Source organism: Oncorhynchus mykiss, chromosome 18, assembly GCF_013265735.2.
Source record: "Oncorhynchus mykiss isolate Arlee chromosome 18, USDA_OmykA_1.1, whole genome shotgun sequence".
Lineage (NCBI taxonomy): Eukaryota > Metazoa > Chordata > Actinopteri > Salmoniformes > Salmonidae > Oncorhynchus > Oncorhynchus mykiss.
Genome location: NC_048582.1, coordinates 24,491,025 through 24,511,672, shown reverse-complemented (window position 1 = coordinate 24,511,672; position 20,648 = coordinate 24,491,025). Strand labels below are relative to the sequence as shown.

Genomic DNA, 20,648 nt, shown 5'->3' with positions numbered 1-20,648 from the left:
TAAAAAAAAAAAAAAATTGCATTGGATAAAAATAGACTCAGATCTACAAAATGGTGTATCATACACAGCATTTTTGAGGAACAATGGGAAAATAATTCTACTTTGAAAGTTTATACACTTGTAAACTCACTTTTGAGAAAAGGGCCTTTGAATGTTTTGATACCTACTTGAGAGCTCTCCTTTGTCTACACCCATTCAGCATTGTTCACGCCCTCTTAAGCCAGGCCCACCTATCTCTTTAAGGATTCACATGAGGTCATGTGCTAAACACTAAAAGTGGTAGTATCTTACAACAAGGAAACATTCCAGGTTAACAGAAAGTGTCCAGATAAAAAAAATATTTTATAAATATTAGATGACGCTTACCCAGATACACTTGTCTAAATTGATGGGTCATGTGAAAGAAATTCTATAACCCGCCAGCCACATCCAGTGGTGGAATAAGTACTACATTGTCATACTTGCATGAAAGTGTAAATACTTTCAATTTCCATATATTACACCAGACGGCACAAATGTATTATAAGAAATAAATCATTTGACGGATAGTCAGGGGCACAATGTATTTAAGTATCAAAAGTAAAAGTAAAAGTATTTCATTTCAACTTCCTTATGTTAAGAAAACCAGACGGCACAATTGTATTATTTTTTGAGAGATAGCCAGGGAGGACACTTCAACACTCAGACATTATTTACAAACAAAGCATTTGTGTTTAGTGAGTCTGCCAGATCAGAGGCAGTATGATGACCAGGGATGTTCTCTTGATAAGTGTTTGAAATTGAAATTTTTCTTGTCAAAATGTAAAGAGTACTTTTGGGTGTCAAGGAAAATGTATGGAGTAAAAAGTACATTATTTTATTCACAAATGTAGTGAAGTAAAAGTTGCCAAAAAAATGAATAGTAAAGTAATGTAAAGTAAACTTATTAAGTAGTGCTTTAATGTATTTTACCTTAAGGACTTTACGTCACTGCCCAAATGCTTTCACACCAGTACATTAGAATACTTTATATACTGTTACACATGCACATAGTGTTCCATACATAAGTTAAGGCCAAGCATCCTGAGTTGAAACCTGAGTGAGGTACACATGTACAGTACATATATTTAAGTGGTGGGCACTTAATACGGTCACATGATATTGTTGTGGAATGTCACAAAATCATGTTACGACCACACATATCAACAATATCAGCAACGGATGGCGTGTGTGTTAGGAGAGAGTCATGTGAATAGAGGCACTGCAGATAGTGCTGATAACTTGTCCGTCCGAACCATGCATCAACAAGGGAATCTATAGTCGGAGAACCTGTTTCTGTTCTGCCCTTGACTTTGGTGCAGGGCATGTGATGTCCATAGCCTCTTCGTCGCAAAAAAACTCCCTGATCTTGTCAAAAAGATAGTTTGTCTAGCTTTATCCAGTCCAGGTGGTGCTTTTACAGGCAGACCATCTATGGGAGGAAGGATGTCAGCGTTGCGCTTCAGCTGAAACCTGGTCCCGACAGTCCAAACGCCCCTTGGCGACAACACCAGGCTCCAGAGCAACGAAGGTGTAAAACAGCGAATAACAAAACAAATCTGAATACATTACAACCCTGCACAACATCAATTCACCTCCCAAGTTTAGAAAATAATAACCTCATACAAATAAAGTCAGGTGTTGTTGCCAGCCATAGCATTCCACAAGCACCGTACCATCCTCCAGGCCAACCAGCTGTGGAACGTTGACCCCTGTCACTATGCTGTCCTTCACAACACCAGCAATCTCAGACAAAGTGTTCACTCTGGCCTTTCTGAAGCGCTGCTTGATGCGGCTGAAGCACAAGTCAGGGGCAAACTTGGTGTGGCCTGTGATCAGGAAGTGAAGGTCCAAATTGTTGTGGAGCTTGTACCTGGTCCACCAGGCACAATAGAAGAGCACAAACTTGTTCTTGTTTTGGCCGCTGCAGTTTTCACGATTCAGGTCCACATGTTTTCCCAACTCCGTAGCTGGTGAAGAAATGGTGCATGTAGTCGATGACTGCGCTGCTGCCTTTGCTTGCTTGGGCCAGCTCTCGTTTTGATTACTGTACTGACTGGTGTGTTCTACTGATGCTGAAAGACAAATTCCAGATACAAATATTTTAGCATTATTATACAATATATACGAAATGGCCTTCTGAGAACATCACTACACACAGTTCACACAGGTAATGTTAGCTACTGTAGTTAACCAGCCATCTAACGTCAGCTGGCTAGCTAACAGCAAGCTTTAACTAGCAATACAAAACGGATTGTCATAGCTATAAGTTCAATGTTAGCTAGCTGACATTAGGCTATAACTAGGAATGCGAAATGGCATTCTGAGAAAACATCACTAATGTTAAACACACTTCATACACGTACAGCTGAAGTCGTAAGTTTACATATACCTTAGCCAAATACATTTAAACTCAGTTTTTCACAATTCCTGACATTTAATCCTAGTAAAAATTCCCTGTCTTAGATCAGTTCGGATCACCAATTTATTTTAAGAATGCGAAATGTCAGAATAATTATTTATTTTAGCTTTTATTTCTTTCATCATATTCCCAGTGGGTTAGAAGTTTACATACACTCAATTAGTATTTGGTAGCATTGCCTTTAAATTGTTTAACTTGGGTGAAAGCCTTCCACAAGCTTCCCACAATAAGTTAGGTGAATTTTGTCCCATTCCTCCTGACAGAGCTGGTGTAACTGAGTCAGGTTTGTAGGCCTCCTTGCTCGCACACGCTTTTTCAGTTCTGCCCACAAATTTTCTATGGGATTGAGGTCAGGGCTTTGTGATGGCCACTCCAATACCTTGACTTTGTTGTCCTTAAGCCATTTTGCCACAACTTTGGAAGTATGCTTGGGGTCATTGTCCATTTGGAAGACCCATTTGTGACCAAGCTTTAACTTCCTGACTGATGTCTTGAGATGTTGCTTCAATATATCCACATACTTTTTCTGCCTCATGATGCCATCTATTTTGTGAAGTGCACCAGTACCTCCTGCAGCAAAGCACCAACACAACATGATGCTGCCACCCCCGTGCTTCAAGGTTGGGATGGTGTGGTTTTGGAGCAGTAGCTTCTTCCTTGTTGAGCGGCCTTTCAGGTTATGTCGATATAGGACTCGTTTTACTGTGGATATAGATACTTTTGTACCTGTTTCCTCCAGCATCTTCACAAGGTCCTTTGCTGTTGTTCTGGGATTGATTTTTACTTTTCACACCAAAGTACGTTCATCTCTAGGAGACAGAATGCATCTCCTTCCTGAGTGGTATGACGGCTGCGTGGTCCCATGGTGTTTATACTTGCGTACTATTGTTTGTACAGGTGAACGTGGTACCATCAGGTGTTTGGAAATGGCTCCCAGGATGAACCAGACTTGTGTTCTACCGTTTTCTTTCTGAGGTCTTAGCTGATTCTCTGACTAAACCAACTAGGCTCATAATTTAACAATTTTATTCGTATTTACAGATGACATGCACGTTTGATATTAAGCCACATAAAAGTTTACATATTTGAGAAGGCATTTCTGACAAAAAAACGCATTTTGATTAAAAAAAATAAAAAATAATGTTCAAAAGGCTCTCCTGGGAAGTCGTGACTTGCGACATACCCCTAGTTTCCTGAATCGGGTCACAAATGTGCAAACATTTCTAAAAACCTGTTTTCACTCTGTCATTATCGGGTATTGTGTTTAGATTGATGAGGAAAAACATTTAATTTAATCAATTTTAGAATAAGGCTGTAACGTTACAAAATATGGAAAAAGTTAAGGCGTCTGAATACCTTCCGAATGCACCGTATATAGACACGGGTATTGTGCTGGAGATAATGAAAATGTGGCTGAAAAGTGATGGAGTTTCACTTTAAAATACAGATGCATTGTAGTAGTTGGGACCAAAGGAGCCTGGGTCATTTTAGATATCTGTCATTAATAGCAGCATAGCAGAGACATAGCAGAATGTCTGGCATTCTGGTTTAAAAAGAGACTCCAGGGGTTACTAGCCAATGGAGTAAACACTTACACCAGGACTGAACTGCGCACATCACAATGGCTTTTCCGAGCCAAGCGTGGGGGATATCTGGCCCGTGTGGTGTACTGTGAGGAACGGGGGCAGAGAGGCACAATGTTAATGCATTCCCCTCTGTGAGGTACTCTAATTACAACACACACACACACACATAGCACCTCAGTCTAACCCTCGACCATCTCTGTTGCCACGATACTCTTTGTTCTGTTCTGGGTCAAATAAGTCTGCTCAGCTGCTGACCACTAATCCCCTGGTCATGAATTAAGATGAGTTCATTTCAGGGACTACAGAGTTGTCATTATGGAGTCCTCTGTCTTTACTAGTGCCATGCGGGCCCGAACCAGGTCAGGGCTTCACTGCCAGTCAGGATTAGGTGAATACCCTCATGTTTGTGTGCATATGTGTTTGATTTACTTTGTTGGCGTTGATGTGGGTTCTATCCTCTGGGAACCATCCAGTGTGTACAGACACACATCATGTATAAACAGGTGAAGTCAGTACTGAATGACAACTGACAGCTCCATTATCATGTCCTCTGGCATTCTACCACCATGCGGGCGCCACCTCCAATACTTGCACTGCACAGGGAATCTACAAGAAGGCTTCTAAAAGGCATCTGTTTAACTTCTAGAGCTGGAGAGTTTCAGTAAAGCCCCTCGTTAGCTGGTAGTTTGGTTCCCAACGTGGCTGCTGTGCATTAGCCTAGTAGCTGGACAGAGTATGACCTGATAGCTGCTGAACGCTATGGTTAGAGCAGGTTGACACACAGCACTCTGATTTCACCCGTTGGCGCCACATAGACTTGTGTGTGGTGTTTAGGGCTGTTGCGGTTACCGTATAACCGCCACACAGGCAGTCATGAGTCATGACCGTTGTAAAATTCCACGTGACTCGTAATCTCCTCTCATGCACTCTGGACATGTTGTGGTAGTACCTAACTCGCTAACAGTCACATCAAACACTTAGTACCTAACTCACATCAAACACTTATCATCAAAACAGCATGTGCTTTTAAAACTCGCCTCACTGTAATGATCAATTTGAAGAAAGGAGTTCAGCAGCAGGTTGAAACTGAGTGTGAAACATGGTCCTTGTGGATGTTGTTTCAAAGCCTAACAACGAAATGGACAGCACTTTCTAAGGTGATGATTCATTCAAAACATCCATATGCATATTAGAGCTTATGAATCAAAATGATAATTGTGCCGTTATACAATATAGCCTTCTGCATATTACGCATGGCAAAACTAAACAGATTGAAGATGCTTTTGGTCCATAATCGGTCTAGCCTTTACTGCAGAATTAAACACATTCGAGTAATCGCCTTTGAGTGTATCATTATGCATTCTGGGTGGTCTGGTTACCTTATGCTACGCTCCAAAATGTCTATCCACGGGTCTGGGAGAGAACTTATAGCCCTAGGCGATGCTGTTGGTTCATTGATTGTGCTAACAATTGTCGTGAATTTTGATTTTGAATGGCCTAGTAATAGGGCTTTTTAAAAATTATTATTCATTGGGTGACAAATGACCTTTTAGCTAGAGGTCGACCGATTAATCGGAATGGCCGATTAATTAGGGCCGATTTCAAGTTTTCATAACAATCGGAAATCTGTATTTTTAGACACCGATTTGGCCATTTTTTCAACAAAAAAATGGTGTGTGTGTAAATCTTTTTTTCACACCTTTATTTAACTAGGCAAGTCAGTTAAGAACACATTCTTATTTTAAATGAAGGCCTAGGAACGGTTGGTTAACTGCCTTGTTCAGGGGCAGAATGACAGATTTGTACCTTGTCAGCTCGGGGATTCAATCTTGCAACCTTACAGTTAACTAGTCCAACGCTCTAACCACCTGCCTCTCATTGCACTCCACGAGGAGCCTACCTGTTACGCGAATGCAGTAAGAAGCCAAGGTAAGTTGCTGGCTAGCATTCAACTTATCTTATAAAAAACAATCAATCAATTAATCATAATCACTAGTTAACTACACATGGTTGATGATATTACTAGTTTATCTAGCGTGTCCTGCGTTGCATATAATCGATGTGGTGCCGATCGCGGAAAAAGGACTGTCGTTGCTCCAATGTGTACCTAACCATAAACATCAATGCCTTTCTTAAAATCAATACACAGAAGTATATATTTTTAAACCTGCATATTCAGCTAAAAGAAATCCAGGTTGGCAGGCAATATTTTTTTTGTGTGTGTGTGTGTGTAAATTTTACCCATTTTTCTCCCCAATTTCGTGGTATCCAATTGTTAGTAGCTACTATCTTGTAACCAGGTGAAATTGTGTCACTTCTCTTGCGTTCATTGCACGCAGAGTCAGGGTATATGCGATAATAATAAATGTTTTGTTTTCGAAATGATAGTTTCCGGATTCGACCATATTAATGACCAAAGGCTCATATTTCTGTGTGTTATTATGTTATAATTAAGTCTATGATTTGATAGAGCAGTCTGACTGAGCGATGGTAGGCAGCAGCAGGCTTGTAAGCATTCATTCAAACAGCACTTTAGTTTGTTTTGCCAGCAGCTCTTCGCTGTGCTTCAAGCATTGCGCTGTTATGACTTCAAGCTTATCAACTCCCGAGATTAGGCTGGTGTAACCGATGTGAAATGGCTAGCTAGTTAGCGGGGCCCAGGTAGGGGCGAGGAGAGGGACGGTAGCTATACTGTTACACTGGCAATACTAAAGTGCCTATAAGAACATCCAATAGTCAAAGGTATATGGAATACAAATGGTATAGAGAGAAATAGTCCTAAAAATACTATATTAACTACAACCTAAAACCTCTTACCTTGGAATATTGAAGTCTCATGTTAAAAGGAACCACCAGCTTTCATATGTTCTCATGTTCTGAGCAAGGAACTTAAACGTTAGCTTTTTTACATGGCACATGTTGCACTTTTACTTTCTTCTCCAGCACTTTGTTTTTGCATTATTTAAACTAAATTGAACATGTTTCATTATTTATTTGAGGCTAAATAGATTTGTATTGATGTATTATATTAAGTTAAAATAAGTGTTCATTCAGTATTGTTGTAATTGTCATTATTACAAATGAATGTAAAAAATTGGCCGATTGATCGGTAACGCCTTTTTTTGGTCCTCCAATAATCGGTATCGGTATCGGCGTTGATAAGTCATAATCGGTCGACCTCTACTTTTAGCTACAGAATATCTCACCACTATGCGTTTCCATCTCCTCCTCTCTCTCCTTTTATTGCTTTCTTCAGCACACAGAGGGGCTGTCAACAGTTTAGTGAACTTTGTTTCCTATGGATGTTCCTGAACAGATTTCACTTAGTTTCCCAAATAAAGTACAGGGTATCGGCAGGAACAGGGTTGGAGAGCCCATGGCATACAGAGTGTGGGCGGAATATCACCTGTCTCGCAGCGAGTGAAATAAGTGTTGTATTTATTTCTCAGCTGCTCATATAAAGCACAGCTCCGCTATAAAACCGAAGTAGCCTATTTGCGTGCATACGGATCCCCCCCACCTGTTTCTGCTCATTTGATAATGGGCCAATCTAAATCAAAACTAATTTGACATATTTGTAAAGACAGGATAATAAAATAGTCTGATGGGTGAAAATAGGATCACTTGATGAGAGAACAGCTGTGCAGCCTGAGGCAAGGAAAAGTGTGCAAGCTTTTTTTTTTGCGACTTTGTCAAATCATCAATAGCCTATAGTCGCATCATATATGTTTTGATTTCTAAAACATTGAGGTTTGTATCATTCATAACTAAAGTTGCCAAATAACTCAAAATTTAGCATATAGGACTTGTTTCAAATGATCACTTTTACACTCGACATAGCCACTTCATATGCGCACTCGCTCTGTAATGGGAAAAATATCCTTCTATTTCATTCAGCTAAGTTCAATTACATCCTTCTTACTATTGCACGACAATAACCGTCTGACAAAATGTCATGACTGCCACAGCCCTAGTGGTGTTTACTAATTTATGCAGATACTTAAAGGTTTCCAGTAATTATTCATTTCCTCTACATTATTTATCACTTAATGCCAGTTACACAGTCAAACACAGTCATGGAAGTACTTCCGTTTCAGTGCATGGGGGCATAGTGAAGCTCTGTGAAAATCACTGTTTCACTGAACAAGCCAGTCAACTGGTTGGTCCGGTTTCTTTACATTACTGAGAGATTGGCGAATGTAGTTAGGTGATTGAAACATGCTTTTTCTGCTTTCCTCCCTGGTTGGCATTACAAGGTAGACTGTGATTGTGGAGCCTCAGTTGAGATTGAGAAGTATGGTGTTCCTCAAGGCTCCATGTTCGGACCAATGGTCTTCCTACTACTAGTAGGAAGATGGCATAGCAGTAGGATGTCTGTTTGTCTTGTCCCGTCCCATGTCCCGTCTTCGTATATGTTTCGTATATATTTTTATATATTTTTTTTTAATCTACGGACTGAACATACTCACCTGCAACCCGCCGCACCCAATGTGGTACGGATCTGCTATTTTTTTTACTTTAGAACCGGAACCCCCATCAGAAGCTAGCCATCTAACTAGCTAGTAGTCAGTTAGCCACTGCTAGCGGTCTTCACTGTTAACTCGGACATCAGCCAGCCTCAGCCCGGTCAATTCCTACCAGTCTGCACAGCGCGATATCAACCCAGAGCATATCAGACTGCTTTTTCTCTACCACATCTCCAGATTCCTACCGCAAGCTCTGAACCTTTACACCGGATCATCGCAGCTAGCTAGCTGCTATCCGAGTGGCTACTCCTGGCTAATGTCTCTGTCCCGAAGCAAGCACCAGTTAGCCTGAAGCTAGCCTCAAGCTACGCCCATTTCCCGGCTAGCTGAAGAGGTCCATCAGACAATTCTTGTGCTACAATACGTAAATTGCCAATTGGCCTGGACCCTTTTACTGCCGACACAGAGCCCCGCCAATCCATCACGACTGGTCTGCCGACGTAACCGTCCGAGGGGGTTTCAACAGGCTCTTCCGTTGCGACGTCCCCTGAAGGACCATCTGCTTGCCTGCTATCCCCAGCCCGCTAGCTGTCTGAATCGCCGTGTCTCCAGCTCGCCTAGCTACTCACTGGAGCCTATGATCACTCGGCTACACATGCCTCTCCCTAATGCCAATATGCCTTGTCTATTGCTGTTTTGGTTAGTGATTATTGTCTTATTTCACTGTAGAGCCTCCAGCCCTGCTCAATATGCTTTACCTAGCCATTTTGTTCCACCCCCCACACATGCGGTGACCTCACCTGGCTTAAATGGTGCCTGTAACTGTAAAAGCCTTGGTTTCATGCATGTTAACATGAGAAGCCTCCTCCCTAAGTTTGTTTTATTCACTGCTTTAGCTGCTTTAGCACACTCCGCCAACCCCGGATGTCCTAGCCGTGTCTGAATCCTGGCTTAGGAAGGCCACCAAAAAATCCAGAAATGTCCAACCCTAACTAACATTTTCCGACAAGATAGAGCACCTCCTCCCAGCTTCCCACTGCACTGAGGATAGGAAACATTGTCACCACTGATAAATCTACGATAATCAATCAATTCAATACGCATTTTTCTACGGCTGGCCATGCTTTCCACCTGGCTACACCGACCCCAGCCAACATCTGAGCACCTGCTGCAGCAACTTGCCCAAGCCCCCTTCCCCGCTTCTCCATCACCCAAATCCAGACAGCTGATGTTCTGAAAGAGCTGCAAAATCTGGATCCCTACAAATCAGCTGGGCTGGACAATCTGGATCCTCTCTTTCTAAAATTATCCACCGAAATTGTTGCAACCCCTATTACTAGCCTATTCAACCTCTCTTTCGTATCGTCTGAGATCCCCAAAGATAGGAAAGCTGCGGCTGTCATCCCCATCTTCAAAGGTGGTGACACTAGATCCGAGTTGTTATAGACCTGTATCCATCCTGCCCTGCCTTTCTAAATTCTTCGAATTTATAGTACTGTGCAGCCGTCTTCATTGACCTGGCCAAGGTTTTTGACTCTTTCAATCACCGCATTCTTATCGGCAGACTCAATAGCCTTGGCTTCTCAAATGACTGCCTCGCCTGGATCACCAACTACTTATCAGATAGAGTGCTGTGTGTCAAATCGGAGGGCCTGTTGTCCGGACCTCTGGCAGTCTCTATGGGGGTGCCACAGGGTTCAATTCTCGGGCCGACTCTTTTCTCTGTATATATCAATGATGTTGCTCTTGCTGCTGGTGATTCTCTGATCCACCTCTACGCAGACGACACCATTCTGTATACATCTGGCCCTTCTTTGGACACTGTGCTAACAAACCTCCAAACGAGCTTCAATGCCATACAACACTCAATCCGAGTCCTCCAACTGCTTTTAAATGAAAGTAATACTAAGTGCATGCTCTTCAACCGATTGCTGCTTACACCCTCCCGCCCGACTAGCATCACTACTCTGGACGGTTCTAACTTAGAATATGTGGACATCTACAAATACCTAGGTGTCTGGTTAGACTGTAAACTCTCCTTCCAGGCTCACATTAAGCATCTCCAATCCAAAATTACATCTAGAATCGGCTTCCTATTTCGCAACAAAGCCTCCTTCACTCATGCTGCCAAACATACCCTCGTAAAACTGACTATGCTACCGATCCTTAACTTCAGCGATGTCATTTATAAAATAGCCTCCAACACTCTACTCAGCAAACTGGATGTAGTCAATCACAGTGCCATCCGTTTTGTCACCAAAGCCCCATATACTACCCACCACTGCAACCTGTATGCTCTCGTTGGCTGGCCCTCACTACATATTCGTCGCCAAACCCACTGGCTCCAGGTCATCTATAAGTCTATGCTAGGTAAAGCCCTGCCTTATCTCAGCTCACTGGTCACCATAGCAACACCCACCCTTAGCACGCGCTCCAGCAGGTATATTTCACTGGTCACCCCCAAAGCCAACACTTACTTTGCCCGCCATTCCTTCCAGTTCTCTGCTGCCAATGATTGGAACGAATTGCAAAAATCACTGAAGCTGGAGTCTCATAGCTTACCGATCACACCCAACTACCTCATCCCCATATTGTTACTTATCCTCTTGCTCTTTTGCACCCCTATATCTCTACTTGCACATGTATCACTCCAGTGTTAATGCTAAATTGTAATTATTTCACCTCCATGGCCTATTTATTGCCTTTATTGCCTCCCTAGTCTTCTACATTTGCACACACTGTACATATATGTTTCTATTGTGTTATTGACTGTACGTTTGTTTATGTGTAAACTCTGTGTTGTTGTTTTTGTCGCACTGCTTTGCTTTAACTTGTTCTCAACTGGCCTACCTGGTTAATTTTTTTCATTTAATTTTTTACCTTTATTTAACTAGGCAAGTCAGTTAAGAACAAATTCTTATTTTCAATGACGGTTTAGGAACAGTGGGTTAACTGCCTTGTTCAGGGGCAGAACGACAGATTTTTACCTTGTCAGCTCGGGGATTCAATCTTGAAACCTTTCGGTTACAAGTCCAGCGCTCTAACCACTAAATAAATAAATAAAGGTGAAATAAAAAATTACAAAAATAGTAGCCTATATGACATGGGCCAATCAAATCAGGCAAAGAGAAGTCACTGTGTGTAGTATAATTTGTGTTCCTTCCTTCTCCCAGCTCTCTGTAAATAATACATGGTCTGGTTCTGTGTTCCGGGAAGCCTGTGGCTGCACATTGCCCTGACACTTCTAGAAAGCAGGCTGTGAGGCCTTGTTGTGAAACCCTTACAATGCCCAACCTCCAGTTAGAAACCCAGTAGGGTAAGCATTACACATAATTGCCCAACCTCCAGTTAGAAACCCAGTAGGGTAAGCATTACACATACTTGCCCAACTTCCAGTTAGAAACCCAGTAGGGTAAGCATTACACATACTTGCCCAACCTCCAGTTAGAAACCCAGTAGGGTAAGCATTACACATACTTGCCCAACCTCCAGTTAGAAACCCAGTAGGGTAAGCATTACACATACTTGTCCAACCTCCAGTTAGAAACCCCTTAGGGTAAGCATTACACATAATTGCCCAACCTCCAGTTAGAAACCCAGTAGGGTAAGCATTACACATACTTGCCCAACCTCCAGTTAGAAACCCAGTAGGGTAAGCATTACACATACTTGCCCAACCTCCAGTTAGAAACCCAGTAGGGTAAGCATTACACATACTTGCCCAACCTCCAGTTAGAAACCCAGTAGGGTAAGCATTACACATACTTGCCCAACCTCCAGTTAGAAACCCAGTAGGGTAAGCATTACACATACTTGTCCAACCTCCAGTTAGAAACCCAGTAGGGTAAGCATTACACATACTTGCCCAACCTCCAGTTAGAAACCCAGTAGGGTAAGCATTACACATACTTGCCCAACCTCCAGTTAGAAACGCAGTAGGGTAAGCATTACACATACTTGCCCAACCTCCAGTTAGAAACCCAGTAGGGTAAGCATTACACATACTTGTGTGATAGTTTTGCAATAACCCTCTATCAATTAAGTCTTTTTTTAGGCTACACTGTATTGGAGGTGTCAATCGCTTTATGGCCAACACACTTCCCAGTCCTATATTGCTTCAGTCATCTGTGTTATGAGATAGTCATATATCTGTACTACAGAATTTTGACGACCTTGTCTGGTTTCTCTCCCTGCAGAAGCACGATCAAGGACAGGTCCTGCTGGATGTAGTGTTCAAGCACCTGGAGCTGACGGAGAGCGACTACTTCGGCCTACAGCTGGCCAACGACTCCTCAGACAGTCAGGTGAGGCCTCTTATCGGAACCCGGAACCAAATCCTGCGTACGCTAAGTAACTAGCGAGCTGCTCGATTTGACTCGTTTATTTTCGACAGGCTGTCGCAAGAGATCAGGTGAGGCCATGAGATTGTGCACGTTGGACTACATTGCGGTCGGGCGGCACAGAATCACTGATCTGCAAATCAACTGGCTTTCGAAATGACTAATTATTATGCGATCAGGATTAGCGGATCTACTCAGAGTCCTGCTCTGGCTGATCCCCTCAAACACTCTGATTGGCAGCATAGCAGCATCTCATGAATAGGCTCTCTCCAGCCCCGTCAGCAAACTGTGGCGTTTCTGCAGCAAACAGATTGAGATACTAAGACGATTATGGGTCATGGTCTGCAAACAATGGAGTTGAAACAGCGGCTAGAATAGTGTGTAGAGGCTGCGGATTGTGTTTCTGAAAGTTCACAACTACCAATGCAAATATTCATTTGTGACAGCAGAAATTCAGACTTTTATACATATGTATATTTTTGATGATGCCGTCTCGCAGAGCAGTTGGATTTCTATTCTGAACTTGCTCTAATGTTTTGAGTAAAAATGTATCTTCATTTTTTCATGGCCTATTTTCCCCCTCCATATTTGACAGAGGTGGCTGGATCCAACCAAACCCATAAGAAAGCAGTTTAAAAGTATGTTTGATACATTTGGAGTATTCTCTAGTATTTGCAATATTCTATTTATCGCTCGTTTTAGTTCCATTAATCTGGTTGTTTGTTTTCCTTCAGGGGGGTCTCCACACAGTTTAAATTTGAGGGTTAAATTCTTTGTAACCGACCCCAGTAAACTTCAGGAGGAGTATACAAGGTAAGTGCTTAATGGGTGGCATTGTGACAGAAATAGGCAGTACACAATAGGCCTTCCTCTATGCTACTCTCCATACAGTTTGATTATAAGGGGACTTAAAAGCTCTGTATTGATTTTGCTGTTTTGGGTCCCCTTTAGGTACCAGTACTTTTTGCAGATTAAACAGGACTTACTTAGTGGACGGTGAGTGTGAATTTGTATTTGGTTGGTTTATTCAAACATTTTTAACAAACTTCATGTAGTGAATTTGAGTTTATAACTGATTCCTCGGCTCGCAGACTGCCGTGTCCGTACATCACAGCCGCTCTTCTTGCTTCATACGCTGTTCAGTGTAAGTACTTCAATTATTCCTCTCAGCTATTCAACTAGAACTATACTACTGACTTATGGTCGCATAAACTAACTAACTGTACTAATGATAGATTATGTTCAATAGTGTATTTTCCCTATCACCCTCCTAATAGCCACCATGTGATTTCAAGCATTGAGAGTATGGGGGATCAGACTATTACAGTGGCTTGGAAACCCCAGACCGAAACACAACTGTAATGCTACTTCATACTGTACTTGGCTTGTAAGGATGCTGCTTTCATGTAGCCTGGCTGTTTACACATTGACCCCAATACGCCGCTGAGGGGGGAGGAATAACAGCACAATCACCACAACTAGGCTGGCAGCAGGGCAGAAGAACACTGCTCATTGGTTGTTAGCTTAATAGGCTGGCTGGCTGGCTGACTGGCTGGCTGACTGGATGCCTGTGATAATTGGCTGACTGGATGGCTGGGATCACTGGCTGACTGGCTGGCTGACTCCCTCGTGGGGTTATAGTAAACGTACCACGCTATGTGGGAGGTATAGAGGTCACAGGAGGAAATGGAAAGTGGCCATGGTGGTCTCACCGCAATTACTGTAATAACAACAATAGAATGGAGGACATTTCACAAGTGCCAGTCTGTCTGTCAGTCACAATTCAGACCAGGATAGTTAGTGTATACTGGGCTATTACTGTTCATTTTCCCTCTGTGTTCACATACTGATATAGTTTCTATTTAAATGAAAGAGCGAGGCTCTTTATTAATTGATTCACATTATTGTGCTACGTACTTTTCTTAAAGTGCTTTGGAAATAGAGGCACTTAACCCCCAACTTCCTCATGTCTGCTCCCTTTTCATTATGGAAGACGGGATGTGTCCCAAATGGCACCCTGTTCCGTATATAGTGCACTATTTCTGACCAAAACCCTATGAGCCCTGGTCAAATGTAGTGCACTATATAGGGAATAGGGTGCGATTTGGGAAGAGGGCAGACTGTTTATACAGTATGGAAACACTGAGACACTCAGCAGGAGGACTCGTCTCTCTGTCTCTCTTTTCTAAACATTGACACAAAAAAAAGGCAAGTGTTCGGCTCCTCTCAAGCTGCAAAAGTCCTGCTTCTTTCCGTTTGCACACAAAGGAGAAGGTTGACCAGAAAATTAGTGAATGAATGGGAGCTGTGCAGGAGGGAGAGAAGGAGAGGATTAAAGGCCTCATTGTGCTCTATGTCACACACACACACGCTCACTTGCACTTACACACTCACACACTGTGTGCTTTGTGTTGTGTTGCAGCTGAGCTAGGGGACTACAGTCAGAACGAGAACTTGCCCGGCTACCTCTCCGAATACTCTTTCATCCCCAACGCACCACAAGACTTTGAGAAAGAGATTGCCAAACAGCATCAGCAACACAAGTAAGAAGCGATCTCTCAACTGATATTGTGTGTGTGTGGATACATTGGTGTAAAACGGGAAATGCACAGGAAATATCAAATCACTTGTAGATTAAACAGGGATGGACTCTGCTCATTCACTGCAGCTGAGGCTGAGGCAGCTCAGACTTTGTGCCCAGGTCAGAACAAGGGCTGTCATTGTTTATCCTCTCACGTAGATGGTAGGGTGGCCTACTCGCTGCTCTCTGAATGGCCTGTGTGGAGCCAACTAAAAGTGTCTCTCGCTCTCTCTCTCTCCCTATCTCGCACTCTCACTCTTTTTCCTTTCAGGGGACTGCCTCCTGCCCAGTCAGAGTTCAATTATCTAAACACAGCACGGACGCTAGAGCTCTATGGAGTCGAATTGCACTATGCAAGGGTAAGTGTTCAGGTGTGAAATGGAGTGATGCAGGCATACTATGCTCCCCAATCAACCTCTGTTAAGTAGAACCCATCCATAGGGAGTCAGAAAGCTGGGCACCTTACAATCCTCCTTGTCCCTCTTTCCCCTCCCCCGTGACAGGATCAAAGCAACACAGAGATTTTAATCGGAGTGATGTCAACTGGGATTGTCACCTATAAGAACAGGGTACGAATCAACTGCTTTCCATGGTGAGTCAAATCAATTGAGTATGTTTCCACATTCAGCCACATTCTCCATATAGGGGAGCCATTGGATGGGACACACAGAACCGAAAGAGTATTATAAATTGGGTGGTTTGAGCCCTGAATGCTGATTGGCTGACAGCTGTGGTATATCAGACCGTATACCATGGGTATGACAAAACATGTATTTTCACTGCTCGAATTACATTGGTAACCAGTTTATAATAGCAATAAGGCACCTCGGGGGGGTTGTGGTATAAGGTCAATATACCACGGCTAAGGGCTGTTTTCAGGCACTCCGCGTTGCATCGTGTCTAGGAACAGCCCTTAGCCGTGGTATATTGGCCTTACAAACAGTAGTAGCAAACATTGGATGAATAGCGTTTTATGATGCTCTTCTTCTTTTCATGGCCCAGATTCAGCCATAACTTACTCTAGCTCTACTGTAAAGTGACAACATGAGCCCTCTCCCCACTGTTTGATCTTGCCCTACTCCCTTTGATGGTATAGTACGGGGAGAGTTTATCTTCATGAAAAGAGACTTCTGCAGAAATGAGTAATAGTGTAATTGTGTCAGGTTGCGACAGTGCGGTCTATATTTAGATTCTCTCTCTGAGTCATGCTTTAAGGAACCAGGGAAATAGGCCAGCAGGCACAATGGAACTTTAGAACACCTGAAAATGATTGGTTTCTGATTGAGGAACGGAGGGGATTCTTATGGATGATACCATGGGTGGCAAAGGGGAGTATGTATTCTATAAGCTTATCCAGTGGCTTCAGAATACTGGATACGGTCTCTGGTATGTAGGAAATAAAGGAGAGATTCCTTCCTATGGGTGGTAAAAAAGCTTATTTTTCTTTCTTTCAGGCTACAGATTGTAAAGATCTCGTTTAAATGTAGACAGTTTTTCATTCAACTCCGAAGAGAATTGGTAAGTATGTCCTAGTTTCAACTGTGATTGCATCCCTACTATTCTGCCCTACCAAGAAAAAAGGCAGTAACTGCTCATTTGGTTGAAAATGAGTTAATGTCATTTTTGCTACATGAAATACATGCTTAATCATGTGGACAAGTATCCTGCCTCTATTGTACTGTGTTTAGGAGAAAATGGGGGTCATGTTAGCAGTAAATGCATTAAGTTACTGTGAAACCAAGGTAAATAAAAGCCATTTCTCTCAGTTCCACGCTATGAGCAGTTACTACCTTTTTGCTTGGCAGTATTGTGCGAGCTCAAATTCTTTCTCATCATTATTCATGTTGGAGAATACATAATGCACATAATGTGCTAGGCTGGTCATATGAAACTAAATCTAAAAGGATTTGATCCCAACTAGGGTGTCTAGTAGTGGAAGACACACAAAAACACCTGGTTGAATAATGCAAGCCAAGGAGACCTTTGAAAGCAGTTGTACTGTACTTGATATCTAGATTAAATGATGTCATGTGCTATAATTCATGTATCCGAGTAGAGAAGTACTACAGAGCACACCATAGCGTCTGGCCTAGAAGAAGCCATCTCATGGCCGCTATGCAAGTCGAAGGGTGATTTCTTCCTCTGTATCCGTGTTCTTTTAGCGAGATCTGTGTGACATCAGTAGATCATGTGTGATAATCACACACACCTACTGTACCATGCTTCATGCTGTACTGTACGCCTAAGTGTGCTGAGCCCACCACTGACCTCTCGCTCTCTCATCCTTTCTCTCTTTCTCTCTCTCTCGCCCTCTCTCTCTTGCCCTCTCCCTCGATCTCTCGCCCTCACCCTCTCTTTCTCTCTCTCTCCCTCCCTCTCCCTCCCTCTCCAGAATGAGAGCCGTGAGGCGCTGTTAGCCTTTAACATGGTGAACTACCGAGCCTGTAAGAACCTATGGAAGGCCTGTGTAGAGCACCACACCTTCTTCAGACTAGACCGACCCTTACCACCACAGAAGAACTTCTTTGCACATGTCTTCCAACTGGGCTCCAAGTACCGCTACTGGTGAGTGGGCCTGGGGAATGTGTCTCTGTTTCCCAAATGGTACCCTATTCCTTTCATAAAGTGCACTACTTTAGACCAGGCCGTGGTCAAACGGAGTGTACTATGTAGGGAATATGGTGCCATTTTGAAGTGCATAGTCTCTGGTGATGTTAGCCTTTATCCGATTTGGTTCTTGGTGCTGAGGTTGCATATTAAAATGTGTTTTGAAAGAAAGTCAGTTATATAGTTGTGATCCCAGCAGGCAGAACTGGCTGTAATGATGGCGTTTCAACCAGCTTTTCCCGCTAAGATTGTGTTTGTTTGTCAATGTTTACAGGAGTCTTGTGAGCGATAGTGTGTGTAACTGTATAGCTGATGCCTGAAGGTGTCTAAACCTCACCAGAGAAAACAGTACACTCTTAGAAAAAGGGTTCTGCAGTTGTCCCCATTGAAGAACCCGTTTTGGTTCCATGTAGAACCCTCTTTGGAAAGAGTTCTACATGAAACCCCAAAAGGTTCTACCTAGAACCAAAAGAGGTTCTTCAAAGAGTTCTCCTATGGGGAAAGCCAAAGAACCCTTTTTGGTTCTAGGTAGCACCTTTTTTTCTAAGAGTGTAGGCTACACATTACCTAATCCTTTCAATTTCCCCTGATTCACTCGGTTCAGATCCAGTCCTCCTATTTTGTGTTGCCCTCAGGATAACACCATCATAATTTTGCTGAAGCATATTTGCATTTTTGTACCAATCATGACGGTGCCATTTGACCCATTGTGCCGCGTATCACAGAAATCGTGTGGGCTGGTTTGCATAACACAGGAATATGTTTACTGTGCCTCCTACAACTGCCAGTAGAGACCCAAAGCTCCAGTCCACTCAGCTTTGCCAATGCCATGTCACGCCGTGTGAGTAACTGACTAATAGTGTGACAGAGTGAAAAGAGCTGTGGTTTCACACACTGGGGCGTGTCCCTCTTAATACATCCTGCTGGCTCACTACACACGTTTTTAAAATGTCTAAAAAGTAGGTAGTGCAACACTGGTTTGGTCCCCTCTTACTCCAGGAAATGAAAGTGTGAGAGCAGAGGTTGGTGGTGAATGTTTTCCGTTAGATGTTAAAAAGATAATGTTTCTGTGTTATATGCAGTGGTAGGACAGAGGTGCAATCTGTCCAGTACGGCAAGGAGAAGGGCATCAAGGACAGGGTGTTCGCCAGGTAAGACACATTCTGAAGCCCAAATTAAGTGACACTATTGCTTACTGATACTAAGAGAATGACGTCAGAAATGTGAGAACATGAAGAGACGGGGATGGAGGAATCTTACACTGAATAAGGAGCAAAAGTCTAATGAGTGGTAAACCGTTCTCATCCTGCTAAATTGAAATCTGATGAACATGTTATCTGCTGCAATCCAAACTATCAATAGCAATGACTTCCATATCATCAACCCATCAGGTCTCCCAGTAAGCCCTTGGTGAGGAGGCCGATGGGTGGAGGGATGGACTGGGAGTCAGTCAGCCGGAACTCCAGAGCCTCTCTGTCTGACGACCGCCTGGAGACCCAGAGCCTCCCCACACGCTCCCCACCAGGCACCCCCAACCAGTGAGTAGCCCTAACCCGTAGTGTAAGCAAACAGTACATTCCTTAGTGTCAAATTCATGAGCGGGACTGAATAAGTGCACACTTTGGGGAGACGGGGGTTAAGGAAATTGGGCTAAAGATGTAACCTACTGCTGAGGAGGAGGAGCGATGTCAAGTAACTCTAAATAACCTTGGATGACAGTACACTCGGGTACCTTACATGACCCTCCCTCCTCCTCTGTCCTCTTGTCTTTAGCAGGAACTCCAAGTTTGCACAAGAGCGCCTGCGGCCGTCCTCCGTGGGACACCTGCTGGATCATGTGATCTACTACGACCATGCCTCGCCCTGCCCGACCTTCACCAATCACAAGTCGGCCTCCTCAACCCAGGCCAACTCCATCAGCCTGGATTCTACCCCGTAAGTCTGTCTGCCACACACGCCCACGCACACACAGCCCTGAGGTCATTTCAAACCAAAACATCAGAGAAAAGACGAAACATGGACACCGTATCAGTGCTCTTTTAATAAGCTTTAGGTATCGGCCTCGAGGCCTCCGTCAGAGCGTTGAGGCCGATACCTAAAGCTTATTAAAGAGCAGTGATACTATCAAGAGCGGTGTCCATGTTTCTTCTTTTTCCTCATCTTATTCAACTGTTACCATGCACCTGCAACAAAGATCAGCTCAGATGTGCCTTTTGAATTTTCAAACAAAAAAAAAAACAGGCCATGAGCATCTCTTTCATCGAGACTTGATCGGGTTGAATGTCCTCATACCGTAAATACACACACACACACACACACACACACACACACACACACACCGCCTTCTAATTTCTATGTCTTTACAAACCATTTGTTTTTATTATGCAAATACCCCGGGGCTGTAGCAAGCTCCGGCTGCCTGACGACTACAAAATAGGCCTCTTTCATGGCTGTCATTTAAGCGTCCATAATGAGGTCGGTGCTTGGCAGGCAGGCCGAAGCCAAAGAGCTGCAGCAGTAGGTTGGGGCTGCAGGCACATCACAATGGTGAATGCTTGTTATGTTAATAACACAGACAGAGTGGGCTGAACCATTGCAAATCTTCTCATAACATCAAGGAAATATGCC

At 43.2% G+C, this 20,648-nt stretch overlaps 1 protein-coding gene across 2 annotated transcripts in view; it reads left to right on the top strand.

Annotated features, from left to right (window-relative positions):
* LOC110495885 (tyrosine-protein phosphatase non-receptor type 4) overlaps positions 1–20,648 on the top strand; it is a 41,589-nt gene that overhangs the window by 8,231 nt on the left and 12,710 nt on the right. Inside the window, exons 3-15 of one of the 2 annotated variants that reach the window (XM_036952399.1) lie at positions 12,689–12,796; positions 13,428–13,470; positions 13,567–13,645; positions 13,784–13,828; positions 13,924–13,976; positions 15,255–15,375; positions 15,685–15,772; positions 15,917–16,005; positions 16,868–16,931; positions 17,806–17,978; positions 19,103–19,171; positions 19,412–19,558; positions 19,797–19,955. In XM_036952399.1, the coding sequence (XP_036808294.1) occupies positions 12,689–12,796; positions 13,428–13,470; positions 13,567–13,645; positions 13,784–13,828; positions 13,924–13,976; positions 15,255–15,375; positions 15,685–15,772; positions 15,917–16,005; positions 16,868–16,931; positions 17,806–17,978; positions 19,103–19,171; positions 19,412–19,558; positions 19,797–19,955 (1,238 nt within the window). Of the gene's footprint in view, positions 1–12,688; positions 12,797–13,427; positions 13,471–13,566; positions 13,646–13,783; positions 13,829–13,923; positions 13,977–15,254; positions 15,376–15,684; positions 15,773–15,916; positions 16,006–16,867; positions 16,932–17,805; positions 17,979–19,102; positions 19,172–19,411; positions 19,559–19,793; positions 19,956–20,648 lie in introns of both variants that reach the window. The other variant, XM_036952398.1, reaches the window with a different exon arrangement.